This window comes from Macaca thibetana, chromosome 4 (assembly GCF_024542745.1).
Source record: "Macaca thibetana thibetana isolate TM-01 chromosome 4, ASM2454274v1, whole genome shotgun sequence".
NCBI classification, from domain to species: Eukaryota; Metazoa; Chordata; class Mammalia; order Primates; family Cercopithecidae; genus Macaca; species Macaca thibetana.
In genome coordinates, this window is record NC_065581.1 from 111,184,055 (window position 1) to 111,210,609 (window position 26,555).

General features: G+C 36.1%; 1 protein-coding gene across 1 annotated transcript in view; it reads left to right on the forward strand.

The window, feature by feature from the left end:
• Positions 1 to 25,336, forward strand: part of RGS17 (regulator of G protein signaling 17) — a 125,770-nt gene extending 100,434 nt beyond the window's left edge. The window contains exons 3-5 of the mRNA XM_050786208.1: positions 2,699 to 2,788; positions 4,737 to 4,971; positions 17,710 to 25,336. Of these exons, the coding sequence (XP_050642165.1) occupies positions 2,699 to 2,788; positions 4,737 to 4,971; positions 17,710 to 17,898 (514 nt within the window). The 3' untranslated portion in view covers positions 17,899 to 25,336. The remainder of the gene's footprint in view (positions 1 to 2,698; positions 2,789 to 4,736; positions 4,972 to 17,709) is intronic.
• Positions 25,337 to 26,555: the final 1,219 nt, after the last annotated feature.

Here is a 26,555-nt window from a genome sequence, read left to right on the forward strand (position 1 = left end):
GAAGTTCAATTTCTTTCTACAGGGCAAGACTGTGGCCAATATTAGATCAAGAGCTTCACAAACAGTGAACAGTTAAGCATTTACTGAATGTCTGTTATAAGTAGTTTTAGTCCAAATATGTGCCCATATTTTACCATCTGTAGAAATGAAAGATGTAAACTCAACCTAATATTTTGTAATGATGGCTCTAATATGGTAGCATTTGGGATGTTTGTAAATATCACAGAAACAGATAGAAGAGCCAGAATTCATGTTCAGAAACTCGTGATTCATGCCTGTGGACTCCAGATTTGTCACTCTACAGCAAAGGCACAACGGAGAACAAATTTCTCAAAGATGTTTAATGAAGTGAAGGATACCTGAATCTTGTGTACTGCCTTCTGTGGGACACTGTGTGGAAATGTAATAAAAATAAACTCAAGGAGTTTGTTGTTTAAGCAGAGAATGAGAGCTCTTTTGCTAGTTGTGTTATAGTGCCTTAATATATCTCTGCACACACACACAAGCTCAATAAAGCTTGGCAGAATGAGTGTCAATTTCCTATTTTAAAAAGAGTTGAATAGAATTTACCAAAAAATTGTACATTTTAGATATACAGGAAGTTTTATAGAATATTGTCAGCAGTGTATCCACATCACGCACAGCAGTGTACCCCTCATCCACTTTTCCCATCATTACTGGAAATACATTGAATTCCAGAGAAGAACTCTTTCTTACTCATTAGTGAATCTCCTCTAAAATACTTCTCTGGCCTATTTGTATAGCGACATGGAGGATTGAGGTTTCCTAGGCTATCTAAAGCCACAAACATAGTCACAGCACTCACATGCAGATACCTCCAAAATTAGGCACTCTCTCTGAATTCCTCCCCAAAACTACACTACGCTGAAGGCTCTGCTGTCTCTAACCCTGGAACTGCTGCCTCCCGCAGGGGTCTAAGGGTCTGTGCAGCGGTTCCCAGGGACCATCCACTCTAGTTTCTGCTCCCCAGAATCCTTTGGGCTACATTACCTTTCCCTCCATGGTTCTATACCAATAAACCTGCCCCTGTCCCTAGAAATGGGGAGAGGCAAACTCACTGTATTTCGCTATGAAATCCTATGTTTCCTGTGTCCTTTTCCTGACTACAGAATCCTTTTCAATTCCTACTGGGTTCTCTTTTTTCCAGTAAGTCTGCTCTCTCAGGTCAGTTTTCCTATCTAGCCTCACTTTCTGTTGTCAGAAATTATTCCCTTTGCTCCATTCGCTCCATCCTCATGCTTGCACTTGAGAATGAAAGAATGAATTAAGGAGACATTGTCTTGGTTTCTCCTATCGGACTTTCCAGATTGAGAATAACTGCTTGTTGGGCACCTCTTCCTAAACACTTTCTTTCCACACCAATGATGTTTAGTGACCCTTCTTTGCATTCACATAGTAAGTGGTCTATGACCTCAGGGTCTCTCAGCAGCCATGGTTCATTGTAGGCACTCAGAAATACAGGGTTGTTGAACGGAGTAGGCTCCCAATTCCAACTATACCACCTAGTTAGTGTTCAGTTTTGGGCCAACCTCCCAGATAGGTCTGCACCTCACTTTGCTCTTCTGTAAAATGGGGATAATAGTATTAATGGTAAAAGAATGGTGCCTAGCACATAACGGGCACTAGAAAATCATCATTTCCATTGCCTCTTATTTTGAGTAAGTGAAAGAAGGAACAAATGAGAGATGTTGTCTGAACTTCTTGTGCTCTCTGCCAGGCTCTTAAGCTCCTCGGCTTCTAGACAGATGGATCAGTTGGCTAATGTAGGAGCTTAAATTTTCCCGAGCCACTGACTCCCTACCCTGCTTCTTAGTATCTCCCATGACCTCACCTGTTATTTCTAGTCTACACCTAGAATTTTGGATGTTCCGCCCTAAAGCACTGCTACGCTTTAGGGAGCAATTGTCATTGGACAATTCTTATTTTTATTCTTGTTCTGGGCAACTAAAACCTTCGGCATTATCCTCTGTCCTCTGTGATGCTATAATATTCCCAAACCTATGCCACACAGACACAGGCTCCTCCCACCCAATGCTCACCTGTTCCAAATGCTTAGTTACTGGTCTGTCCCTTTCAAGACATTGGAGATTGGTTTACTGGGGTGAAAGGGCAAAAACAAAGTCAAATATAAATCCAGTAGCTTGATTTTAGCAATTGAAGGAATGATATTATCAGTAACAATAACTTGGTCTGTAAGGAAGGATGATGTAAATTTAGGAAAATCTGTATTAGATTCTGACACATTGTATCTTCTTAGCTCTCAATCAGGGAAAATTAATGGAAAACAGACTATGAATAGAATTAACCAAAAATCAAAATGACATTTTGTTTAAAGAGTAAGGTAATTATGTGTGTGTGTGTGTGTGTATAAAAGCATTTAATCATATATCTCAGAAATATTAAGTAATTCAGATTATGTAAGGATGAAGTCAGAATGTTTAACAATATCCACTTTTAAGAGTCTGATGTACTTTATAATTTTATTTAAAAATTGTTCTCTTCCCTTTGACATGGATTTGCCCATCATTTAAAAATGGTATTGCTCTTTTATACCTTAAATATTCTCACATAGTTGAATATAGGATCTCCTGTGAAATGTTTCTCCGGAAAAATTTATTCTTTTCTTCAACTGATTGAGTTTCCCTTGACAAAATTAAAATGTTCTGCTACATTACAGCCTCACTGTTAGGAATGAAGAAAGAGGGGAAAATGCGGGAAGGCCTACACACACCACAAAAATGGAGAGTATCCAGGTCCTAGAGGAATGGTGAGTGTGAGAACCACATAGCTATTGTTTCTTGTATTTACATGCCATTTACATCCACTGTGTGCCAAAGTATTACCCCTTGCTTCATGGTACTCTTCAAAATGATTTTGGGAAGTGAATGCAAATTCAGTCTGGAAGACCTTATTTTCTCATTGCAGTTGCTTTTCAGCAATTTTTCTATTAGCTATGTTAAGTTATTGGCTAAATCATGGTCTGAATTTACTTTTCTCTTTAAAAAAAAATAAATAGTGTCATATGAATTAGCACCCAAAATTGTCCTAATTCATTACTTCTCATTTCTGAGAATTTAAGTTTTTCTCTTTATAAAAGAAGTGTCTAAACACAGACACAAATGATATGGAATGTCCAAGTGAGTGAGGAGGGGCACCCAGCCGGCTCCTGGTTCCTTTTCCACCAGAGCAGACTCTCCCCATGTGTTTCCTCCCAAATGAGGCACCTATGAACTAAAATCAAAATATAAATAGTCCAGTCATATAATTATAAGTGCTTTCTTTTTCTGCTTTTTATGAGAAGGTTTTAATAATGATGCTTCATGGTAATTTTTAAGCTCTTTAAAATTAAAAATTGTTTTAAGTGAATGAGGAAGTGCAGACATTATGGAATAGTAACAATCTATTTGAAATACCTGGTTAAAAAGTTAAATATATGTATATATAAATATATATAAAGGTATATATATGAATATATAGAAATATAAATATATATAGGAATATATATAAGATATATATATGAATATATATTAAGATAAATATATATATATGAATATATATTAAGATAAATATATATATATATATATATGAATATACTTCTTTGGCCAAATGTCTTTTAGGTTGGAGAATTATTAAATAGATCATTGAATAGGAAAGAAAGATCAGAATCATTTTAACCATAAGACTCTCCAAGCTTCTCTCTTCTACTTCTTTAATGTGTAAGCAAGTGGATTAATTACTGGTGGTTTCTGCAGTCACCTAGTCACTAAAAAATCTGTACATCATTTTAAATTCTCCAGTGTCAATGTCATTATAGAAACACTCTGCTTCCAACTGTGATAGCTCCATTCATGACTAACAATTTGTACATAGAAAAACTTTTCGTAGAAAAAAATCTTTTTTCTAGAGACAGGATCTCACTTTGTTGCCTAACCAGGAGTGCAATGGGATGATCATGGTCACTGTAACCTCAAGCTCCTGACTCAAGTGATTCTCCTGCCTCAACTCCCAAGTAACTGGTACTACGGGCACATGCCACCACACCCAGCTAATTTAAAATTTTTCTTTTTTGCAGAGACAGGATCTTGCTATGTTTCCCAGGCTGACCTCAAACTCCTGGCCTCAAGAGATCCTCCCACCTCAGCCTCCCAAAGCACTAGGATTATGGGCATGAACCGCCATGCCCAGCAGAAAAATTATTAAAGTTTAGGAAAATATGTGACAAGTGCACACAGTGTTTTCTTATTTTAAATCAAGTGACAAATGAAAAAAATGGCCACCAGAGATGAGAAAAAAAACCTGTATCTTATGGCTGGAAAATTGAAATCCTGAATAGAAGCAAAGAAAAAATTCATTTTGTCCTTAGTCGCTTACAGACTGTTTCTATCAACTTTCAATGTATTGATAAAGTCTGAACATTTCCAAGCTTCATTAGGAATGCGTGACTGCATGCATGTTATGCATAGCCCCCTTGCTGTTTGAATGCTTGGCCCCCTACATGCCTCTTATGCCTGTGTGAATTTTTGTCAAAACCCAGAAATAACTGACCTAGTCCTGGCAGATACGTATTTGCCAGATCAGGCTGGACTGAGTGGCAAAGTACTGACCACTAGATGGCAGCAAATTGATAGAATTTCTATCTGCTCCTCTCCTTACCTGGTCTAGCATTCACCGGTCACAAAGCTCCCTTTGATCATGGCCCTGTTCTGTTTCTGCAGCCAAAACCCCACTGCAGAGGAAGTCTTGTCCTGGTCTCAAAATTTTGACAAGATGATGAAGGCCCCAGCAGGAAGAAACCTTTTCAGAGAGTTCCTCCGAACAGAATACAGCGAGGAGAACCTACTTTTCTGGCTTGCCTGTGAAGACTTAAAGAAGGAGCAGAACAAAAAAGTAATCGAAGAAAAGGCTAGGATGATATATGAAGATTACATTTCTATACTCTCACCAAAAGAGGTAAAAATCTGGAAAACATTGAGTTGGGCTTCCTAAGACCAAGGATAACCTTCAAGGGATGGCTGTCCACATTGTGTAGGGCATGGGGTGTGGAGACGGTAGAAGACTTCACTGGGTAGATAATCCAGCTTCTAGTGAGATAATTTCCCTGAGCACATGGGTGAAGGCTAGGTTTCCCTACTATGCTTTAACTGTTTATCTCGAGCTGACTTGTGTGGTAGTTCACTTGCTTTTCAGAACTAACACTAAGGAGCCTGCTTAAACACAATTTGCTGTGACAAACGAAAATGGAAAGAGAGAATGTATTTTAGGGTGGTATTTCCCAAAGCATGACCCCTAGATCATGTGAATAAGAATCCCCTGGGGCATTTGTTTAAAAAACAAATTCTTAAGGCCTAACCAGAACTTCTGAATCTGCATTTTTGGAAATAGGGCTCAGAAATCTGTACTTTTAACAAGTTTTCCACATACATACTGGTTGGAAAACCTCTGGTATAGGGACTCAAAAAAAAAAATCTGACATGTTTGATGATGTTTATGATTGAATCTTTACAGAAATGAAAAATGAGCCTTGATGACCACTAATATTCTTAGGTGGGAAATGGAAATTATTTTACTCATTCTAGATTATCTGTTATTGAAAGTGCAAGCACCTTTCCCGTTGCCAGAATGTACCTAATCAATAAGCAATACTTCTAGCAACCAAAGAGCACTTTTCCATGGACTTTTTAAAACTTAATTTGTTCTTGAGAAATGTTCCAGCTAACAGAGTTAAAAGCATTTGGTGAAGGAATGGTTGATAGTGTGTCCAGGTCCTTGGAGCCCTGAGTGATGGAGCTCCAGAGGGATTGAAAGTGAGAACACAGAGGTTCCTAGAATGTCTTCTCTTTTCCATACCAGCCTCCTATTGTCTGTTTTGTTTCTCCTAAACAACTGTGATTTTCACCTTTGCATTTAAATAGCATGCCCCTCTCTTGTGCACCTGAACATTTATGGGCTGCAGTCATCTGTTCCTCCTCCAATACTTGGCGTGGTTCCAGGCTGCCTTGCACTTCTTGCTTTGAGATCTATAAAAGGAATTAGTGTCTATTTTATTAATCTCTAAGTTTGGAGTGCTACATAAACTATTTCACTTCTAATAAAATATAGAGTACCTAAATTATTTAGTTTTTTTTTTTAATTAGTTAGGTTAAAATGCCATTGGTATTCCACAGTGCTCCAGGACTATTGCCTGTACGAAATGAGAAACCCTCTAGAATTAGATGTAAAAAGGATTGAGTTATTTTTTAATTTCCTACATGAACCTGAAAAATGTATTCATAAAAACAAGGTGGGGAGAATTTAATAAATGTAATACAATGTAACATCAGTAATAAATGTGTAGCCTCAACGCATTTGTTACTGATGTCACACGGTATTTCTAACACTGGTATAATTCTGCATCCTAAAACTATATTCTTCAGGCTTCTGGCCTGCCTCGAATTTTAGCATCTAAACAACTCTATTTGTATTTTATCAGAATAATAATTTTTTGCTAACTTTTGTTATTTTAAAGATATTGCATATAGCAAATAAACCAGACGATCCAAATGTGCCCAAATATGTGCTGCTTTTGCCTTTAATTATACAAAATGAGAGTCCTGGGGAAGATTATCTAGCCCATTTCTGCCCCCAAAGTATGTAAGATGTGACATCTTAAAGTGATAGTTGTCTGGATTACTTCATCCACTCCTTTGTGCTATATCTGTATCATCTTAAAATGATGAATGTTCCATTCTTTTTCAGTGTTAGGATAAAAAATATTCTCCATACTATGTACATATAATTCCCTTATTTTTACAGTTTCTGTTATTTAATGTTTAGTTTTTTATGTAAAACATTTTCTTATTATCCACACAGCCCCTGATTTTCTGATGTCACTGATTGATGGAGCTTTGTAAAATACTTAATTTTTTCTCTTTGAGTCATATTTAGAGTTACAGTAGTGATTATTGAAACATAAACTAGTGCATTTCCATTGTTTTTGCTAAAGTAACAGAGGTTTGTTTTCATCTTTTTTTTTTTTTTTTTTGAGGCAGAGTCTCACTGTGTCACCCAGGCTGTAGTGCAGTGATGCAATCTCAGCTCACTACAGCCTCCACCTCCTGGGTTCAAGCGAATCTCCTGCCTCAGCCTCCCAAGTAGCTGGGATTACAGGCACCCACCAACACACCCAGCTAATTCCTTTATTTTTAGTGGTGACAGGGTTTCACCATGTTGGCCAGGCTGCTCTCAAACTCCTGACCTACCTGCCTCAGCCTCCCAAAGTGCTGGGATTACAGGTGTGAACCACTGCGCCTGGCCATTTTCACCTAATTTCTTTCTTTTGAACACAAGTTTCACCAGAAAGTCACTAAAATCTCATTTCCTGATCAAGAACGTGACCTTTCCAGAATTACATACACTAATGTTTACTGTCTTAACCATATTTATTCTCTCCTTTATGTTTCCTAATACCCGTATTTTGGCCATTACCTGTTCTTTAATATCCTCAAACTATCACAGAGAGAAAGAGACAGAGACAGAGGTGAAATTCAAATTGTTCTAATTTTGCTGACTTGTAATTAACTCTTGATATAGAAATTAATAGACCATTGAAGTGCCATTGTTTAGCCAGCTGATTTCTATCCTGTCAACAGAGTAATTAAATTTGATCCTTGTTTAATGGCAAAAACAAATAAGCAAAAGTAGATCTTTTCAGTTATAAAAGATAACTGTTAAAAAGCTATGTTTTAAACCAAGGTATCATGTTCATTGACTCGACTCATTGATATACTCAGCGCATGGCATGCACTTTCTAGTTATTCTGGAGCCCTTTCAATCTATTATATACCTCACTGAACTTCCTGTGCAAAAAGTCATCCATTTCTAATCAGCTATAATACATTACTAACTTATGACGTCGAGTTATCACTCTTCAGATTTTGTTTTCTGACATTGGAGAGAGCACATGTCAGATTGAGAGAGCCCTGATTATACAGGAATTAGCGCATTCGACTAATATTCAGGTGCACAGGATTTTAATCCTGCCTTTGCTACATCCCAGTTCTGTGGCCTGGGATGAATCACTTTACCTTTCTGAGTCTCAACATTCAGTTCATTTGTTTGCAAAAATGACAATAAAAAAAAGCACAGAAACTAATAAACCAAATGCGTAATGGCAACTGTAAGGCTATGAAGCTATTGAAAAGGTCTGTTAGGCCGCTCTGGGCTTTCTACCTCTGAAATTCTATACATGTTTCTATTTATTCAGAGTATTTGTGCTACTACTTCTTCCTCTCCACCTAATGGCATAGCTTGTCCGTCATGGTCCTCCTTACTGCTGTCCCCACACTGAACCTCAGAATCTATTTAAACACAGTACTCAAGGCAGTTAATACCAATCTGAGTTCCTATTTCTCATTTTGGGGCTAGACAATCTGGGCTTTCTACCTCTGAAATTCTATGCATGTTTCTACTTATTCAGAATATTTTTAAAGAACATGAACATTTGAATCATTATAAAATGGTAATGACTAAAAATTGTGATGATTTTACTATTAAACAGAAAGCCATTTTTCTTCACTAGACTTTCATTTTACCTTAATTTGATTGAGTGTTGTGTTCCTCTTTGTTAAATACAGAAAAACAACTACATTTAAAAAATTACTTATATATAGATAACTTTTTCCCTTAATGAAACTATTGAAGTCAATGTGCTAAAATTTACATTACCTTAAGAACATGTTTTATGCATTTGTAGTAATTTGAGCATTATGTTATAAAATAAGAAATATCATCGGGCACAGTGGCTCACGCCTGTAATCCCAGCACTTTGGGAGGCCAAGACGGGTGGATCACGAGGTCAGGCATTCGAGACCAGCCTGGCCAACATAGTGAAACCCCATCTCTACTAAAAATACAAAACATTAGCCGGGCATGGTGGCAGGTGCCTGTAATCTCAGCTACTTGGGAGGCTGAGGCAAGAGAATCACTTGAACCTGGGAGGCGGAGGTTGCAGTGAGCCAAGGTCGTGCCACTGCACTACAGCCTGGGCAGAAGTGCGAGACTCTGTCTCAAAATACATACATGTATTTAAAAAAAAAAAAGATATTTGCAATTAGGAGGTGATATAACTTCTGTTCTTGGTATAGTGTACATTTTATGAAGGAAAAGGCCAAACTAAAAAAAAAACAAAAACAAAAAGAAAACCTAGAAATTTAAGCATTTGTTTTAAAAAGTAAATTTTTTGAAAGTGATGTCTTCAAGAGCAAAACACATGAAGATAATAAAGAGGCCTTTAAGTCTAATAGTAGACTTGCTCCACGTAGCAGATTTTGGTGGCAGCTTATATTTATTATTGAAAAGATGTGTTAGGCCAATCTTGCATTGCTATGAAGAAATACATGAAACTGGGTAATTTATAAAGAAAAGAGGTTTAACTGGCTCACAGTTCTGTAGGCTTCACAGGAAGCATGGTGCTGGCATCAGCTCAGCTTCTAAAGAAGCCTCAGGAAGCTTATAATCATGGTGTAAGATGAAGGGGGAGCAAGCACATCACATGGGCAAAGCAGGAGCAAGGGGTGGGGAGGGGCCACTCACTTTTAAATAGGCAGATCTCGCAAAAATTCACTCACTATCATAGGGACAGCACCAAGAAGATGGTGCTAAACCATTCATGAGAAATCTGCCCCCAGGAACCAGTCATCTCCCACCAGACCCCATCTCCAACACTGGAGATTACATTTCAACCTGTGATTAGGGTGGAAACCAACATCCAAAGTATATCAAAAGACAAACCTAGCAAAATAAATAACTTGAATAAAAAATATATTTAAAGGCTCTTATCAACTGTAAATAGCATTAAGCTACTGAAAAAAGAAATAATTATAAATCCTTCAACAAATGTAAGACATTTATCTGAATTGAAGAAAACTATGGTCCAGTTATGTAGAAATCTGCCTAGTGATGGCGTTGTCATTACTGGGACTATAAACTGGACCTGTCACTTACCGTCTGTGAGCCACTTAGTAGCTCACTTTAGTGCGCTGGAACCTCCACGTCGTAGTGTTATGAATGAAGGCATGGATGGAGAAAGCCTAAAAACCCATGAAATCTGTTACGTTCAAGCTCTGGGGAATGGTAATTGTAATAGTAGTAGGAGTTTGCTTTTTCTGATTTTTCTAAATTCCCAGTTACCATCTGAGAGAAAAGAATAATAGACCTATTTAAACACCAGAATTATCTAAAAAATAATGCTTATGTGATAGACAGGCAGATTCTGTGTGTCCATGTAGATATGTCTTTAAGTGAAATTTTGTGAATTTAGCACATTCAATGATTTAATTCAGTTTTCCTAAACAGAACTCACTTGACTGTATTTTCCTAAATGTATTTTTCATGCACGCATATTATCATTGAAAAAATATTTATTGACTGCTTACTATGAGCCAAGCACTGGGCTAGATATTGGGGATATGATGATAAACAAGAGACACTGGCCAATCCCTTAATGGAGCTTACATTTCAGAAAGACAGACAAATCTTGTTGAAACAAGTAACTAAAAATTGTGATGGGCTGGAGATTGAATTAGATGGAATAGAAGTGGTCAGGAAAGGTCACTCTGAGAGGTAAAATTCAAGTTGATGCAAAAGCCAAACACATTGGGTTTGATCAAGATGATGTCATAATTATGATCAATTATTATTACTTTACATTAGCTTCATTATTGGCACAGTGGTCTTACATGTATTATTACAGTCTGAGTCTCACAGCAATCTTTCAGCCACGAGGACAGATGGTACCACTTTAAAGCAAAAGAAACTGATTCTCAAAGAGGTAAAATGAATGTTTGAGCACATTAGAAATATATCTGGTAGAGATAGAATGCTAGCCCAAGATCTTCTGATTCCAAATGTGGTGCTTTTCCAACTACACCATGCTGATTAGTTCTTCCATTGCCTATTATTTTCTTCCTGTTGTTACCGTAGATTTCTATAAACCCAACTGTAGAACTTCACACATGATGAGAAATAGCAACCTTAACCACAGGCCTGAACCCTCCCCCTAGACGAGCAGGATATCCTCTCCTATTATCCAGACACCACCAAGAATATTACATTACAGTTTACCCTGCCAATCATCTTTGTTCGAAGAGATAAATTCAAACAAAATAAAACGTGACTAAATGTACACAAAGCAAAAATTTATTAAAATTGATAGGAGGATCACATATTCTTTCGATTTATAAAATTTAACGTAGGAATACCAAATTTAGTTCAAATTAAAAACAGAAAAGAAAATTTCCAGTGGTAGATGTTATCATTGGTAAAATTTGATATGGACTTATAAAGGGAAAAAATTAATCAGAATTTTACTTGGAAAGGAATTCTAAATAAAGAAACTTCAGTAACAGTAAAAATAAGAGAGATAAATGGAGAAAACACTTGGTTGTGATACATGAAAAACATTGTTCAGGGAATTAAATAACGTTAAGAAGGGTTCTCTATGGAAAAAAAGACTTTCAGTGAAAATTCATCATTCTTGTATATTTATGCCAAAAATGTCCATAGGATCAAATTTTCCCTTGCATCTTGATGACTAGAATTAAAAGGCAGGGTCAAAAGTTGGTGTACTCCCTTTCAGCAATGCTAACCTACCTTCATATCCTCCTTCAATGAATAGGAAATCTAGTAAGATTAACTAGAGTATATGACTCAGTTTAGCCCAGATTTTCCCAAGCCACACTAACAAGATTTCTCTGTCTTCATTCTCCTCGCTTTACCTCCATACTCTTGTTGAACAGTTCACTCTCATGACTATTGCTTGCAAGTCCCTTGCTTTTCTGCCTCCCTGTCTCCTACTCCCTGTGGGAATGAATGCTTCCAAGTTCACGGAGACCTATTGCAAACTCACTTGTGTCTTTACAACTTCAGTTGCTATGTCTCAACATTGCCGGACTTTTCAGTACTGCTAGAACTGCCAGTTAAATGCGGTCAAACCTATCATGCTGTCTTGTGTCCTGTCTCACAATGGTGGTGCTATTGTGCTATAAATTCTGTTATTGCTGGAATGCACTCTTCCCCCCACACCACCTCGGTAAGAGTCTATGTGGCCTGAGTTAAGAGGAGACGTGCATTGCCTGAGGATAGCTCTTATCTTGTGCTACTCAACTTTCTCTTCCCTTAGGATGAGTTCTATGCAGGAAATTCCTCAGTCCCTCATGCAATGGAGCCCAGATAAGATGGCTTTAGAAGCCATCCAGACACACCTGAATCCTAGGGTGACTGTGGCCCAGGCCCAACTGGGATCCACCACCAATACCTTGTATTATAGATGATCCACATTCTGAAGCACAAAGATGCTACAAGATGAAACAATAGATTGTTATCCCCATGGGGCTTATCCTTATTATTTGACCTCGCTACACTTCTTTTGACTGATCGACAGCCTTTTCAGGCAAACAACCTGCTATTAAGGTAAATATTTTATTCTTTAAATAGTAATAACAAATGCATTTTCATTATAGATTACTAAATATTGAACTGTATGACGTTACAATATTTCACTACTGCCTTTAGCTTGCAAAATTAAAAATTAAACAATGAGGACATAAGACATTTAATAGTTTGTTATTTTATTTGTCTTAAGATAATATAAGTCCATCTACTGAGAAGAAAGTTTTACACTACATTTAATGATACTATTATTTAAGAAGTAAATGACCCCCTTTTTTTAAATCACTAATGTAAAGTTTCCTGCTCTGTTGAAACAAAAAGTTCTCAAGTTTGAAAGAAAGCACCATTTCTAAAAACAGAGGTGTTTCGTAAGATTTTACCTTACCATAACATGATGTTTCAGAATAAGATAAATCAGTTTATCTCAGTTTAAACTCCAGTGTCAGCATTTCCCTCTGGCATATAAATGCAAAAATACATTTTTAGATAAAATAAAAACGTTGGAGAAAAATATTCTGTACTTTTAAAAATTACTTTGTACTTGATAGTGACCTCATGTGGTAATAACAGAAAATAAAAATTGAACAATTCATTTCCAGAACATTTTTATTTTTAAAGAATTCCCAACAAAGACAAATGTGTAGTTCAGCCAAGTAATGTTTTTTAGGCTTGCTTCAGCAGGACTGCAGGTTCAGTTACAGACAACCGCAATAAAGCAAATATCACAAAACAAGTCGCACAAATATTTTGGCTTCCCAATGCATATAAAAGATATGCTTGGCCAGGCACGGTGGCTCACGCCTGTAATCCCAGCACTTTGGGAGGCCGAGGGGGGCGGATCACAAGGTCAGGAGATTGAGACCGTCCTGGCTAACAAGGAGAAACCCCCCCCTCTATTAAAAATACAAAAAATTAGCCGGGCTTAGTGGTGCCTGTAGTCCCAGCTACTCGGGAGACTGAGGCAGGAGAATGGCCTGAACCCGGGAGGCAGAGCTTGCAGTGAGCCGAGATCGCGCCACTGCACTCCAGCCTGGCGACAGAGCAAGACTCCGCCTCAAAAAAAAAAAAAGATACGCTTATACTATACTGTAGTCATAGTATAAACAATACTTAGCAATAGCATAAAAACAGCATTATGTCTTAAAAATGTGCATACCTTTATTTTAAAATTCCTTATTGATAAAAACTGCTAACAATCATCTGAGCTTTGAGAGAGTCATAATCTTTTTGCTGGTGGAGGAAGGGTCTTGCTTCGACATTGATGGCTGCTGCCTCATGAGGCTGGTATTGCTGAAGGTTGGGGTAGCTGTGGCAATTTATTCAAATAAGACAACAATGAAGTTTGCCACATCGATTGACTTCCTTTCATAGAAGGTATCTCTATAGCATGTAGTGCTTTTTGGTAGCATTTTACCCACAGAAGAGCCTCTTTCAAAATAGGAGTCAATCCTCTCAAACGCTGCTGCTGCTTTATCAACTAAGTTTATGTAATCTAAATCCTTTGTTGTCATTTCAACAATGTTCACAGCATCTTCGCCAGAAATAGATTCCATCTCAAGAAACTGCTTTCTTTGCTTATCTATAAGAAGCAAGTCCTCATTCTTTAGAGTTTTATCATGAAATTGGAGCAATCAGTCCTATCCTCAGGCTCCACTTCTAATTCTAGCTCTATCACCATTTCCACCACATCTGCAGTTAGTTCCTCCCCTGAAGTCTTGAACTCCTCAAAATCATCCAGGAGGGTTGGAATCAGCTTTTTCTAAATTCCTGGTAATGTTGATATTTTGACCTCCTTTGATGAATCACAAATGTTCTTAATGACAGCCGAGCGCGGTGGCTCACGCCTGTAATCCCAGCACTTTGGGAGGCTGAGGCGGGTGGATCACGAGGTCAGGAGTTTGAGACCATCCTGGCCAACACGGTGAAACCCCGTCTCTACTAAAAAATATGAAAAATTAACCGGGCGAGGTGGCGGGCGCCTGTAGTCCCAGCTACTCAGGAGGCTGAGGTAGGAGAATGGCGGGAACCCGGGAGGCAGAGCTAGCAGTGAGCTGAGATCGCCGCCACTGCACTCCAGCCTGGGCAACAGAGCGAGACTCCGTCTCAAAAAAAAAAAAAAATGTTCTTAATGACTAGAATGGTGAATTCTTTCCAGAAGGTTTTTCATTTGCTTTGCTTGGTTCCATCAGAGGTATCAATCACTATGGCAGTGATAGCCTTATGAAATGTATTTCTTTTTTTTTTTTTTGAGACAGAGTCTGGCTCTGTCACCCAGGCTGGAGTGCAGTGACATGGTCTTGGCTCACTGCAAGCTCCGCGTCCCATCGGGTGCACGCCATTCTCCTACCTCAGACCCCCAAGTAGCTGGGACTACAGGCACCCGCCACCATGCCCAGCTAATTTTTGGTATTTTTAGTAAATACGGGGTTTCACCATGTTAGCCAGGATGGTCTCAATCTCCTGGCCTCGTGATCCACCCGCCTCAGCCTCCCAAAGTGCTGAGATTACAGGCCTGAGCCACCGCACCTGGCCTCTGAAATGTATTTCTTAAATAATACTTGGAAGTTGAAATTACTTCTTGATCCACGGGCTGCAGAATGGATGTTGTGTTAGGCATGAAAACAATACTAATTTCCTTGTGCATCTTCATCAAAGCTCTTGGATGACGAGAAGCATTGTCAATGAGCGGTAAAACTTTCAAAGGAATCTTTTTTCTTTGAGCAGTAGGGCTTGGCAGTGGGCTTAAAACATCCAGCAAGACATGCTTTAAACAGATGTGCTGTCATCTAGGCTTTGTTGTTCCATTTATAGTTCACAGGCAGAGTAGATTTAGCATAATTCTTAAGGGCCCTAGGATTTACAGGATGGTGAATAAGCATTCATTTCAGTTTAAAGTTACCACTTAGTATTAGCCCTTAACAACAGAGTCAGCCTGTCCTTGAATCTTTGAAATCAGGCATTGACTTCTCTCTAGCTCTGAAAGTCCTAGATGGCATCTTCTTCCAATATAAGGCTGTTTTGTCTATATTGAAAACCTACTGTTTAGTGTAGCCACCTCTATCAATTATCTTAGCTAGATCTTCTGAATAAATTACTGCAGCTTCTACGTCAGCCATTTGCTGCTTCACCTTGAAGTTTTATGTTATGCAGATGACTTCTTTCCCTAAACCTCATGAACCAACCTCTGTGAGCGTAAAACTTTTCTTACACAGCTTCCTCACCTCTCTCAGTCTTCACAGAATTGAAGAGAGTTAGGACCTTGGCTCTGGATTAGGTTTTGGTTTAAGGAAACGTTGTGACTTGTTTGATCTTCTGTCCAGGCCACTCAGACTTTTTAAATTTCAGCAACAGGCTGTTTTGCTTTCTTACTCACACGTTCACTGGAGTAGCACTTTTAATTTCCTTTGAGAACATTTCCTTTGCATTCACAACTTGGTTAACTTTCAAAAGAGGCCTAGCTTTTGGCCAGTCTCTGCTTTCGACATGCCTTCCTCACTAAGTTTAACCATTTCTAGCTTTTTATTTAATGTGACAGATGTGTGAATCTTCCTTTCACTTAAACACTTAGAGGCCACTGGCAGGTTATTAATTGGCCTAATTTCAATATTGTTTTCTCCGTGGGAAATAGGGAGGCCTGAGGAGAGGGAAAAAGATGTGGGAATGGCAGGTCAGTGGAACAGTCAGTATTCACACCATAGTCATCAATTAAGAATTAACTAAGTCTTATATGGGCATGGTTCATGGCCTCCTAAAACAATTGCAAGAGTAACATCAAAGGTCACCTTAAAATATATAATAATGATGAAAATTGTGAAATATTATGGGAACTACCAAAATGTGACACAGAGACACAAAGTGAGCACATGGTATTGGAAAAATGGTGCCAGTCGACTTGCTTGACACAGGATCGCCACAAGCCTTCAATCTGTAGCAAACACAGTATCTGCGAAAAACAATAAAGGGAAGCGCAGTAAAATGAGATGTCCCCATATGAGTTGGTCTGGCTAAACCACAGAAATGTAGTCCGGATTGCCATCTCCCAACAAATCTAGTAGCCATCCCTGGGGTGTAGCAAATCAACCCAATTCCATGTGGTCTACTGAGCTCAGGAACCTGGGGACACTAGATGGAATAGGAGAGGCTTCAGTAAGAGACTGTATTAGTTCCCAGACTTAGTCCAAACAGTGGTGGGAAAAGAAGCCAGAACTAAAAGGCATGTGCAGAATGCTTATGACAACGTGTTTAAATATAAATATGGAAGGTTTGTATGTGAATATATCATGAAATAACTGTGGTTCACAGGTCCTATTCCTTGCTAAATAGTGAGGATCGAGGAAAACAATCTGGACTCTGGTTATTTACCACTCGTGGGGTTGTTCTAACATGGTATTTCAGTGCAGAGCTTTAGTTCTGTTCCTCCAACCATGCCTTTATTGCCAAGTATTTTTCCCCATTTCCCTTTCCAACATATTTTACCAGTTCCAAGAGGATTCACATTTAGTGAGGAAGAGGGAAAATCCTAAATCATTGCAGAATTTAATTTCTGTACACTTTTCAAATAACACTGCATTGATTATCTTAATGTTTATTCTGCATTCCTATTCTTATATCTCCTCTCAAAGATTTCACTCCAAGCAACTGATCTGCTTCATCGTTAGTAAGAGGTCTTTGGATGTATAAGAATGTTTGCTAGTCCTTGCCAGGCAGATGTGAGATATGAAGCATCCCTGCTCATTGCATGCCCTGCCACACTCTTGGTTTCCTACTTTTGACACAGTAGGACTTGTTGGGACACAAAACTGTGGGGAATTGGCATTTTATATGCATGTTAATTTTTGCCAGGGAACTCTTTTCTGCCAGTAGATTTTTATCTTCTTATCAATATTGCCAGCCTCCACCAATCACAGAATAGGAGGAGGTGAATTCATATTGTAGCTAGGAAATTTCGGGTACCTCAACCATGATTAGAAATTGTCAAAAACTCCTGAATGAATGCATAGAAACCGTAAAACCAAGTAAGCAAAGACATCTGTAAACTAAATTTCTGGTTTAAAAGACTTAATTTCCTTTTTTTGTTGTTTAGTGCAAATTTTGAAGGGGAAAAGTACATAAGGTTTTGTAGTGTGAAAAGATGAACTCAAGACTTCTGGTAGTTGGATTTGCTCTTTGAAGTTTCTCTAAAATGTCACAAACTTACAGTTACTTAATTGAGGTCTTTTGAAAAAAGTGTTATTTGATGTATTTGCTCTTGTTTCTTTTTAGGTCAGTCTTGATTCTCGAGTTAGAGAGGTGATCAATAGAAATCTGTTGGATCCTAATCCTCACATGTATGAAGACGCCCAACTTCAGATATATACTTTAATGCACAGAGATTCCTTTCCAAGGTTTTTGAACTCTCAAATTTATAAGTCATTTGTTGAAAGTACTGCTGGCTCTTCTTCTGAATCTTAATGTTCATTTAAAAACAATCATTTTGGAGGGCTGAGATGGGAAATAAAAGTAGTTAAATAACATCAGAAACTGAGTTCCTGGAGAACTACAGTTTAGCATTCCTCAGGCTACTGTGAAAACACAACCATTATGGTCTTTGTCTCCATTTTTATCAAGGTTTTCCATGGTTAAGTTTGGAGAAAATACCACACAAAACAATGAATTGCCAAATTGTTTGTTTTATTCAACACTCATTCTACTTGCAAGCAAAGTGTATTTGTAGTCCTATGAACAGTCTCCTCGTGTATCTCCAGAGACTGCATGTGCAAAGTAAAACTGCTTCATTTGCCACGTAGTTGTTGTAATATTTAATCCAATAGCATAACTTACATCTGTATTTAAGGACTTTTGTGCAATATGGTCTTAAGAAATAATTGCCAAAAAAATCGGCCATGGTTTGCATTTTTTAACATAATCTAAGACAGAAAAAAGCAATTTTTACAATGTAACAATGGTATTCAACATTCTATATACTGTGTTTAGTACACTAATTTTGAAGCCAATATTTCTGTACATGAAAAAGAGCTATTTATCTCTGTTTGTTGGAAAATCCTAATGGGGATTCCTCTGGTTGTTCACTGCCAAAACTGTGGCATTTTCATTACAGGAGAGTTTACTATGCTAAAAGCAAAAAACAAAAAACAAAAAAAAAGAAGAAGAAAAAAAAGCACAAAACAATTTGAAGATATCCTATCTCAATGACAAATCAAAGAGTGATACTGCTTTTAATTGTAATAGAAGAAAATGAATTTATGTATATATCAGATGTCCAATACTGTAATTAATTTATTAAAGACTGGCTCTCCAGTTTTAAAATGGTTGTGTAAAGTTATGTACTTCAGCAAGAAAAAAATAATAATAAGCTTGATAACTTAGTTTTGGAATATAAACAAAAGGACTTAATAAAGGAATGCCTACATGTAGCACTGTAAAACATTTTGATGAATAGCATCTGTCCTGTGGCATATTTTCCTTGAAAGTGAAATCCAGTGAAAAGCTGTTTTTACCAGGAAAAGTTTTATAAGGGTTATGAAGAAAATAATTCTCTACTTCAGACCTTAACTGTTTTCACAGAATATCTTAAGGATGACATTTTAAAGATGTTTAAACCAAACTATTCGTTTTCATCCATAATTAAAAGGCAGTACAGTGCTCAAATTTTCCAGCTGCCATATTATTTTTTATAAGTACACTAAATCTTTACGACAAAAACACTTGCCTGACATTGTCATGTACTTCTGACCTTCAAGGAAACAATATTCTGTCATGCAGAAAAGTGATAATTAAAATAATCAGTGTCATATTTATATCAAAGTGTTACATTTGAATATTAATATCCCCTGAAGACTATTTTTTTAATATTAAAGTGAATGAATATAATACTGAGTAACCTAAAATGAAAGTTTTAAAAAGATTTATATCCATTGAGAACACTGGCCTTATATTAAGGATGATATTACAGTTACAGGTTTTCTTTGTCATTTTTTTAACTACCTCTCATTTTTTAATTTATTAAGCATATTTTTTAAAAAAACGAGTGTGGGGGTTTCTTTTTAAATTTAGTTTACTTGAAAGGCTGGCATCATAAGTTTCTTTTTCCATAAACTTAAAACATTTCAAAAATTGTTTTTTTAAGCAAGTATGATTTTCTAATTCATATAAAATTCAGGAGACATGAATAAAAGGGCTATTATCTATTCCCTATGCAAATATTTTAACTGTTGCAGTGTTTGACAAAATGGGATTTTTAAAAAATTGCGGAGTAGAAAACAAAATATTCTGTTTACACTGGCGTTGCTGACTATCCTACCATATTCAGCACTTTTAAATACGTTATTTATGGAAATGTAGTTAAAATGCAAGATAGAAAATATTTATAATAATCATTTCTTTTAACAAATGCCTGTGTTTTCTGAAAGTGTTAGTGTGTTGACATATTTTATTCATGTCATTTAAATACTCTTTGAATAATAGTTTTCAGTAATATGTTGAAAAAAGATAGCTATGAAGATGTTTACAAAAGTCATATTTTTTCCTAAAGAGTAAAGAAAAACCTAAAAGAATCATCACTTCTATTGTGAAGTTCTATTGTTCCTAAATTATTTAATTTTTTTTCTTGCTTAGAATTGAGTTTATTATGCTACTATGATATATACACATGTATGGTGTAGTATCGTATTTGTTTCTGTGTTTGAGGCACAACAAATTGGTGCACATGACTAGAAAATATGTAATATACTGTGATACACTGCATGCATCCATCTTTTTAAATGTAGCCTTTATATTCTTGTTGTTACTATATATGATGGTGACCTGCTAGTCATAAGTTATCTTTATAAGATACTTTGGACTATTAGATGAATTGTCTGTTTGACAATATCTTTAATATTTTACCAAATGTAAAAGATAAGGGCCCTTATAAAGAGTCCTAATCTCTAACCTGGGCATTTGTAGAACACGGATTTTAAAGTTGGTATATATCCTTTTGAAACCTGATTAGGAAGTTGTGCTAAGAAAGATTCTAGAGCAGATTTACACATCAGATGTTGATAACCATATGCTATGTGAGCATTTCTGTGCTAAACTCATGTTTTTGGGTGAGGGAGGGTTTCTCATTTAAGAGTATGTCTGTATATTTGCAACTCTACTAATTTTCTAAGTATGATATAATTCCTTCGTTTAAGTTACAGAGCTATTATAAATAAACAAAAAAGCCTTCAACTGGTGTCTATGCTACCATTCCAAGAGCACAATATTTGTTTTATTAGAATTTGAGTTTTCCTAGTGAGTAAATTCCTCCCTGGGGAAAAATTAGCACTTTAAAATGGACACTTTGTGTTTTCGATTGTCAAGGTATCTTTGTATACTGTTAGAATTTGCTGATGCACACAGAAAGAGATTAATGCACTTTCTATAGTGCCTAACTTTAGATGTATCTATAAAAGAAAGAAAGTAGAGGATATAGATTATGTATATATAAATAAATTGGAGAGCCAGATTTCTTCAGAGATTGATCTTGTACATTAATCACACCAGTGATGGATGGATGGCACTTCTTTACTCGGGCTGTTATGATGTTATCCAAAGGTAGTATAGATGCTCTGACAGTGTTAGAGTGTGCACATGAACCACAAGAGCAAAACACAACTTTGATACTGAAGTTATTAAATGCAGAACTCAAGACCATAATGTGATTTTTTTTTTTTTGAAATCTTAAAATATGTACATAGAATGACCAGTTCTGATATGTGGTCATAGTGCATGGTGTGTTTATTAGTATCCTTTAATGCTGCCTAGGTTCTGACTTACAGAATGAAATATGTGTTGTTTATTTACCTGATAGTTCAGTTTTGCCAAAGGACTATAGGGATAAGTGAATAATGTTTATTTATTAGGAGCAAAAATACATTTTCATCCCATTAAGCTGATTTAAAATCAGCTGATTTTTACTTTTGAGTTTATCCATTTTTCTATACCTTTAACTTATTTGTACTTTTAAAAATCATATTGTAATTGTGACAAATTATATCTCAAAAAAATACCAATTATTACATGCTTTGGTGTTGAAATGAAGAGAGAAGGAATTTAAAATACAATCAAAAAGTAAAAAAATAAAACATATTGGAAAACCACCTAAAATTTCTTGGCCAGGTACAGTGGCTCAAGCCTGTAATCCCAGCACATCGGGAAGCCAAGAAGGGCGGATCACTTGAGCTCGGGAGTTCGAGACCAGCCTGGCCAACATGGTGAAACCCCGACTCTAGTAAAAATACAAAAATTAGCCGGGCATGGTGGTGGGCGCCCTTAATCCCAGCTACTCGAGAGGCTGAGGCAGGAGAATCGCTTGAACCCAGGAGGCAGAGGTCGCAGTGAGCTGATATCATGCCACTGCACTCCAGCCTTGGTGACTCCATCTCAAAATAATAATAATAATAATAATAACAACAATAATATTTTTAAGTCTTAAAGAGACAGAAAATGTCTATAGATAGAAGTCTATCAAACATGTATTTTGAATATTTTGATCTTGACACATTGCCAAATTATTTTGAAAGATGGTAAAGATATTTCCAAAAAATATTTTCGCCTATTTACATTGACAGTTTACAACCATAATTTTCTAACTATATTTTTCAAACATGTAGTTTTGTGTTTTCCATCTTCAAATTCCTGACCAATGGTTTTGTTCTCCTGTGAAAACAACATCCAATCTGCCAAAATTTTTAATTCTTCACTTGCTACAACTGCAAATATTTATCAATAAAACTGATAACCCAAAACTTGCTTCAGATTTTCTCTGCAATGCTTAAAATATCCTTGCAACACAAGACAATGCACAGTGACCAATACTATTTCTAAATACCCAGATTTTATTTCTTTACAAGTATTTTTAAAATTATTACTCTTATAGGTGTAGTCCTCTCCAGCCCCAAGTGACATTTTTTCCGATGAATTCAAGGGACTGGTCAAGACTTTGACTTTAGTGAAAACAGTACAAAAGGCAAAATGTTGCCCTAAGTGATAGAAGGTCCTAGTCTGGGAACTGATTTTATTATGATAAAAGCTGTAAGATGAGTAGGGAAACGGAACACTATATTAAGCATTGATGACAATAACCAAATATAATATTCTTAAATATGTCATATGTGCCACATGAAATTCATTTTTCCCTCATTATTTCTCATGTTACATCTCGTTTCAGAAGTTTCCGAATTTTAAAACTGTTGACTTACACCTAACTGCTCTCACTGCATTACAGCTTTTAAACAGTTAGAAATAAAGATTTTAGAATAATAAACAGATTGTGTTTCTGTCCTAAGCTTGGATACATGTCCTTTCTAAAGATTTAGCTTTTATTGCTATATTAAAAGAATGCCACATACAGTGCTTACTAATGGAAATGTATGTCCACAGATTCACTTAGGTAGGATACTACAAAAACATCACGCACTTAAAATTACAAATTTGATTTCAAGTTATATTTCTGTCTCATGTAACTTTGGTCAAATCATTTATCTTCTCTGAGTCATTTCCTCATCTACAAATGACAAATAAAATATGTAATTAGCAGGACTGCTATGAGCATTAAATAAAACAAACATGGAAAGAATAAAGTGTGGCATACATTATTATTTTATCAAAGTACTTCACGTCAATAATTGTTATTGTATACTTGTATTAAATGTCATTTTAATGCATTTTCCCCTATTTTTTTTCAAAACATGCATTAAACATCTGATTTAGCTAGTCCTTAAAACATACAATCATATTTTAAGATGGAACACTATATCAATGTTATTGCTTTTCTCAGTAATGTGATCCCAAATCACTACTTTCAGTTCACCATCACCTCAAATCTATAGAAATGTTTCTTTCAATGACATAGATAGATGATTGATAGATAGATAGATAGATAGATAGATAGATAGATAGATAGATAGACAGCTATACAATTATAGGTTAAAATTAAAGTTTAAATAAGAAAATCATTTGAAAATTTTATTTCCAAAGGAAATAAAACAACATTTCCAAGGACAGAAATAATATCAAGTTACTTGCTAAATATATAAATGAATTATAGGGCTAAGACTAAGTTATAAGAGATTGACAATTAGAAAACACTTTTTAATATTAAGGTGGTATAATTTTCTTTAACAATTTTACAATGAAAATAAAAACTTACTAAAAGGTGGTAATGGGCCAGACACGGTGGCTCACGCATATAATCCCAGCACTTTGGGAGACTAAGGCGTGAGGATCACTTGAGCCCAGGAGTTCCAGACCCGTCTGTGCAACAAAGTGAGACCCTGACTCTAAGGAAAAAATAAAATGTATAAAATTTAAAATAGTAATGTGCCCATTAAACCTTTTATTTTAGAGTAGTTTTAGATTTATAGAAAAACTGCAAATAGAGAGGTCCCTTATACATCTATGGGCATTAATGAACCAATATTGATCATTAAGTTCATACTTTATTCAGATTTCCTTAGTTTGTAACCTAATGTCCTTTTTCTGTCCCAGGATCCAATTCAGGATACCACATTACATTTAGTTGTCATGTTTCCTTAGGCTTCTCTTAGCTGTGACAATTTCTGAAACTTTCCTTGTTTCTGATGACAGTTTTGAGAAATAAACTGGTGTTTTGGAGAATGTCCCTCTGTGGGGATTTGTCTGATGTTTTTCTCATGACTAGACACAGGTTTTTGGTTTTTGGAAGAACACAACAGTAAAGTGCCATGCTTATCACGTGATATCAAAGGTACATGCCATCATTGGGACTCTTCTTAGCTGTGACACTTTCTCAACTTTAGGCGACTCTTAGCTGTTGATGTTAACCTTGATCACTTAGCTGAGGTAGCATCTATTATGTTTCTCCACTGTAAAGTAATATATTTTAAAAGAGATTATATTGAAGGTAAATTTTCTGGACATTTACACTGAGCTAAACAAATTCTAAACACTAATATTAGGTTCCACTAACTGATTGCTAATAAATGCTTTAAAGAAAATACAGTGAAGTGGAAAAAATAAAACTCCAAAAGTCTTAGCCTGAATATTCACCTAATAGAGGTGAAAGTGAATTTTTCCCTTGAACTATCTGTGCAATTAATTACAATAATCATCCACATACTTTGGATATTAAAGATCTTAGTCTTACTAATTGTCGTAAGAGGTAATTTCAATTTAAACTACCATTTTGCTTATTGCATTTCTATATTGCCCTCCACTAATCAATGAATACTGAATATTGAAATAATGTAAAAAACCTGATATATTTCCTGCTGGCTTTAACCGATTTGTCATAAATACATTTCTTGTATATGATTTTTAAATGTTTGCTAAATATTAAGAATTTCAATGTGTTTGGTTTTATAAAATTACATATCAAATGTGTATAATTTTTTACTACCATGTTCATCACACTTAATCTATATCCATATATTGTACTCCACCAATATTTATTAGTGGACAATAAAGAAGTTTTGAGTGCATGAATACAACTTAAGAGGCACCACACTTGGTTATTTTGCAATGCCAGAATAACGGTGGGTATTCATAAATTGAATAGAGAATCCAGATTATGTTTCCATCAATTTAAGTTTTTCTGGGTTTTTTATTCCCCCTTCCTAGAATCAATTTTATCATTTTACCTATGTAAAATAATATACTTCTGGAAAATGCTAGAATTTTCACCATGTAACAGAATTTGAGCATGACAATAATGTAAAAATATTCAGAAGTCTCAAACTATAGATATCTTTGAGTTTTCAAAGTAAACAAAATACAGATGTTTTCATTTTACTATATTGTGGAAACCTATGGATGTTATTGTAAAATGCATATGCATTACACTGACTTTCTTAAAATGTTTTGAATTAATAAAGAATTCAACAATGTATCCTTAGAAAGTTATTGTTTCCTCATTGGTATGACACTATAGGAATAAAAGGTACACTTCTATGTGTTACTTAAATTGCTTATGCACTTGGGGGAAAATAAATTCTGGCTAGATTCTTTACATTGTTCTATAATGTTTTAATTAAAATTTTGCACCTTTTATAAAAAAATATAGTTGAAATGACTTATGTTCTGAGAATTCAACTGAGAGATATATCATATTGAGTTCAAGTGATTCTCACCATTTCCATGGTTACAATAAATTCAAAGTTAAGTTCAGACTTGGGAAACAATTGTTCTAATAGAGATAAAAACATCCTGATCAGTCCTGTGCTATCCTCAGATCGGGATTAAAATAAAATGGGTTTCAACAGTAGAACGATTGTATAAAGTTGTGTAGCCTGAATACACAAAGGGAAATGAACTGAGGTAATTAGTTGGAGCTTTTAAGTAGCAAAAAATTATTTTTGCTTCCTGTTGTTTGAAGAGTCATTTCATTCTTCCACTCACTCTGCATTTGGATCGCATATCGTGCTAAACGATGAAAAGAGAGAGGCAATGCAAACGTATTGTCTAAGAATTTTATACTCAACCTCAAGAGTTTCGATTAGATGATCTAAGGATATTTTAACCTTGATAAGGGTTCCCATTTTTTACCATTTTATTTTTTATGAATAAATTAGAAGTTACGTTCTTCTAATATATCACCTCTCTCAACAGTGAAACACCACTTAGTAGACGCTGCCCCAACCAGTTAGGTAGTGGCAATTCCCAGATTGAGCGTTTAGCCCTCGCATTCCCAGGACGGTCCTGCTTGTGTTTATTCCCTCATATCTATTTCTCCGTTGAACTGTGAACAGGTCTTTTGAAAAGTGCAAAGCATTATGCCAATAAATGTCGGTATTGCTGGCACCTATCCGCTACCAGTTTTTTGGAAAGGGACGAGAGTTGGACTCCTGGAGGCAGATAGCTGAAGACTTTATTGGGCTGTAGTTACTATAACACGTAATCACCTCTTTAAAAAGCTGACGACAGGTGGGACTAAGTGAAAATGAATGGGCAGGTGAATAACAAAGTCCTTTGAAAGCAAGTAAATGACACGGCAATGAAGGGCACGCATGTCTATTGTGCAAATTCATTCAGTGGTTATCTCATAATACACTTGTCACGTCCTTATTAACACGAACCTGACCCACCGTGGACAAGAGAAACATAAGCAG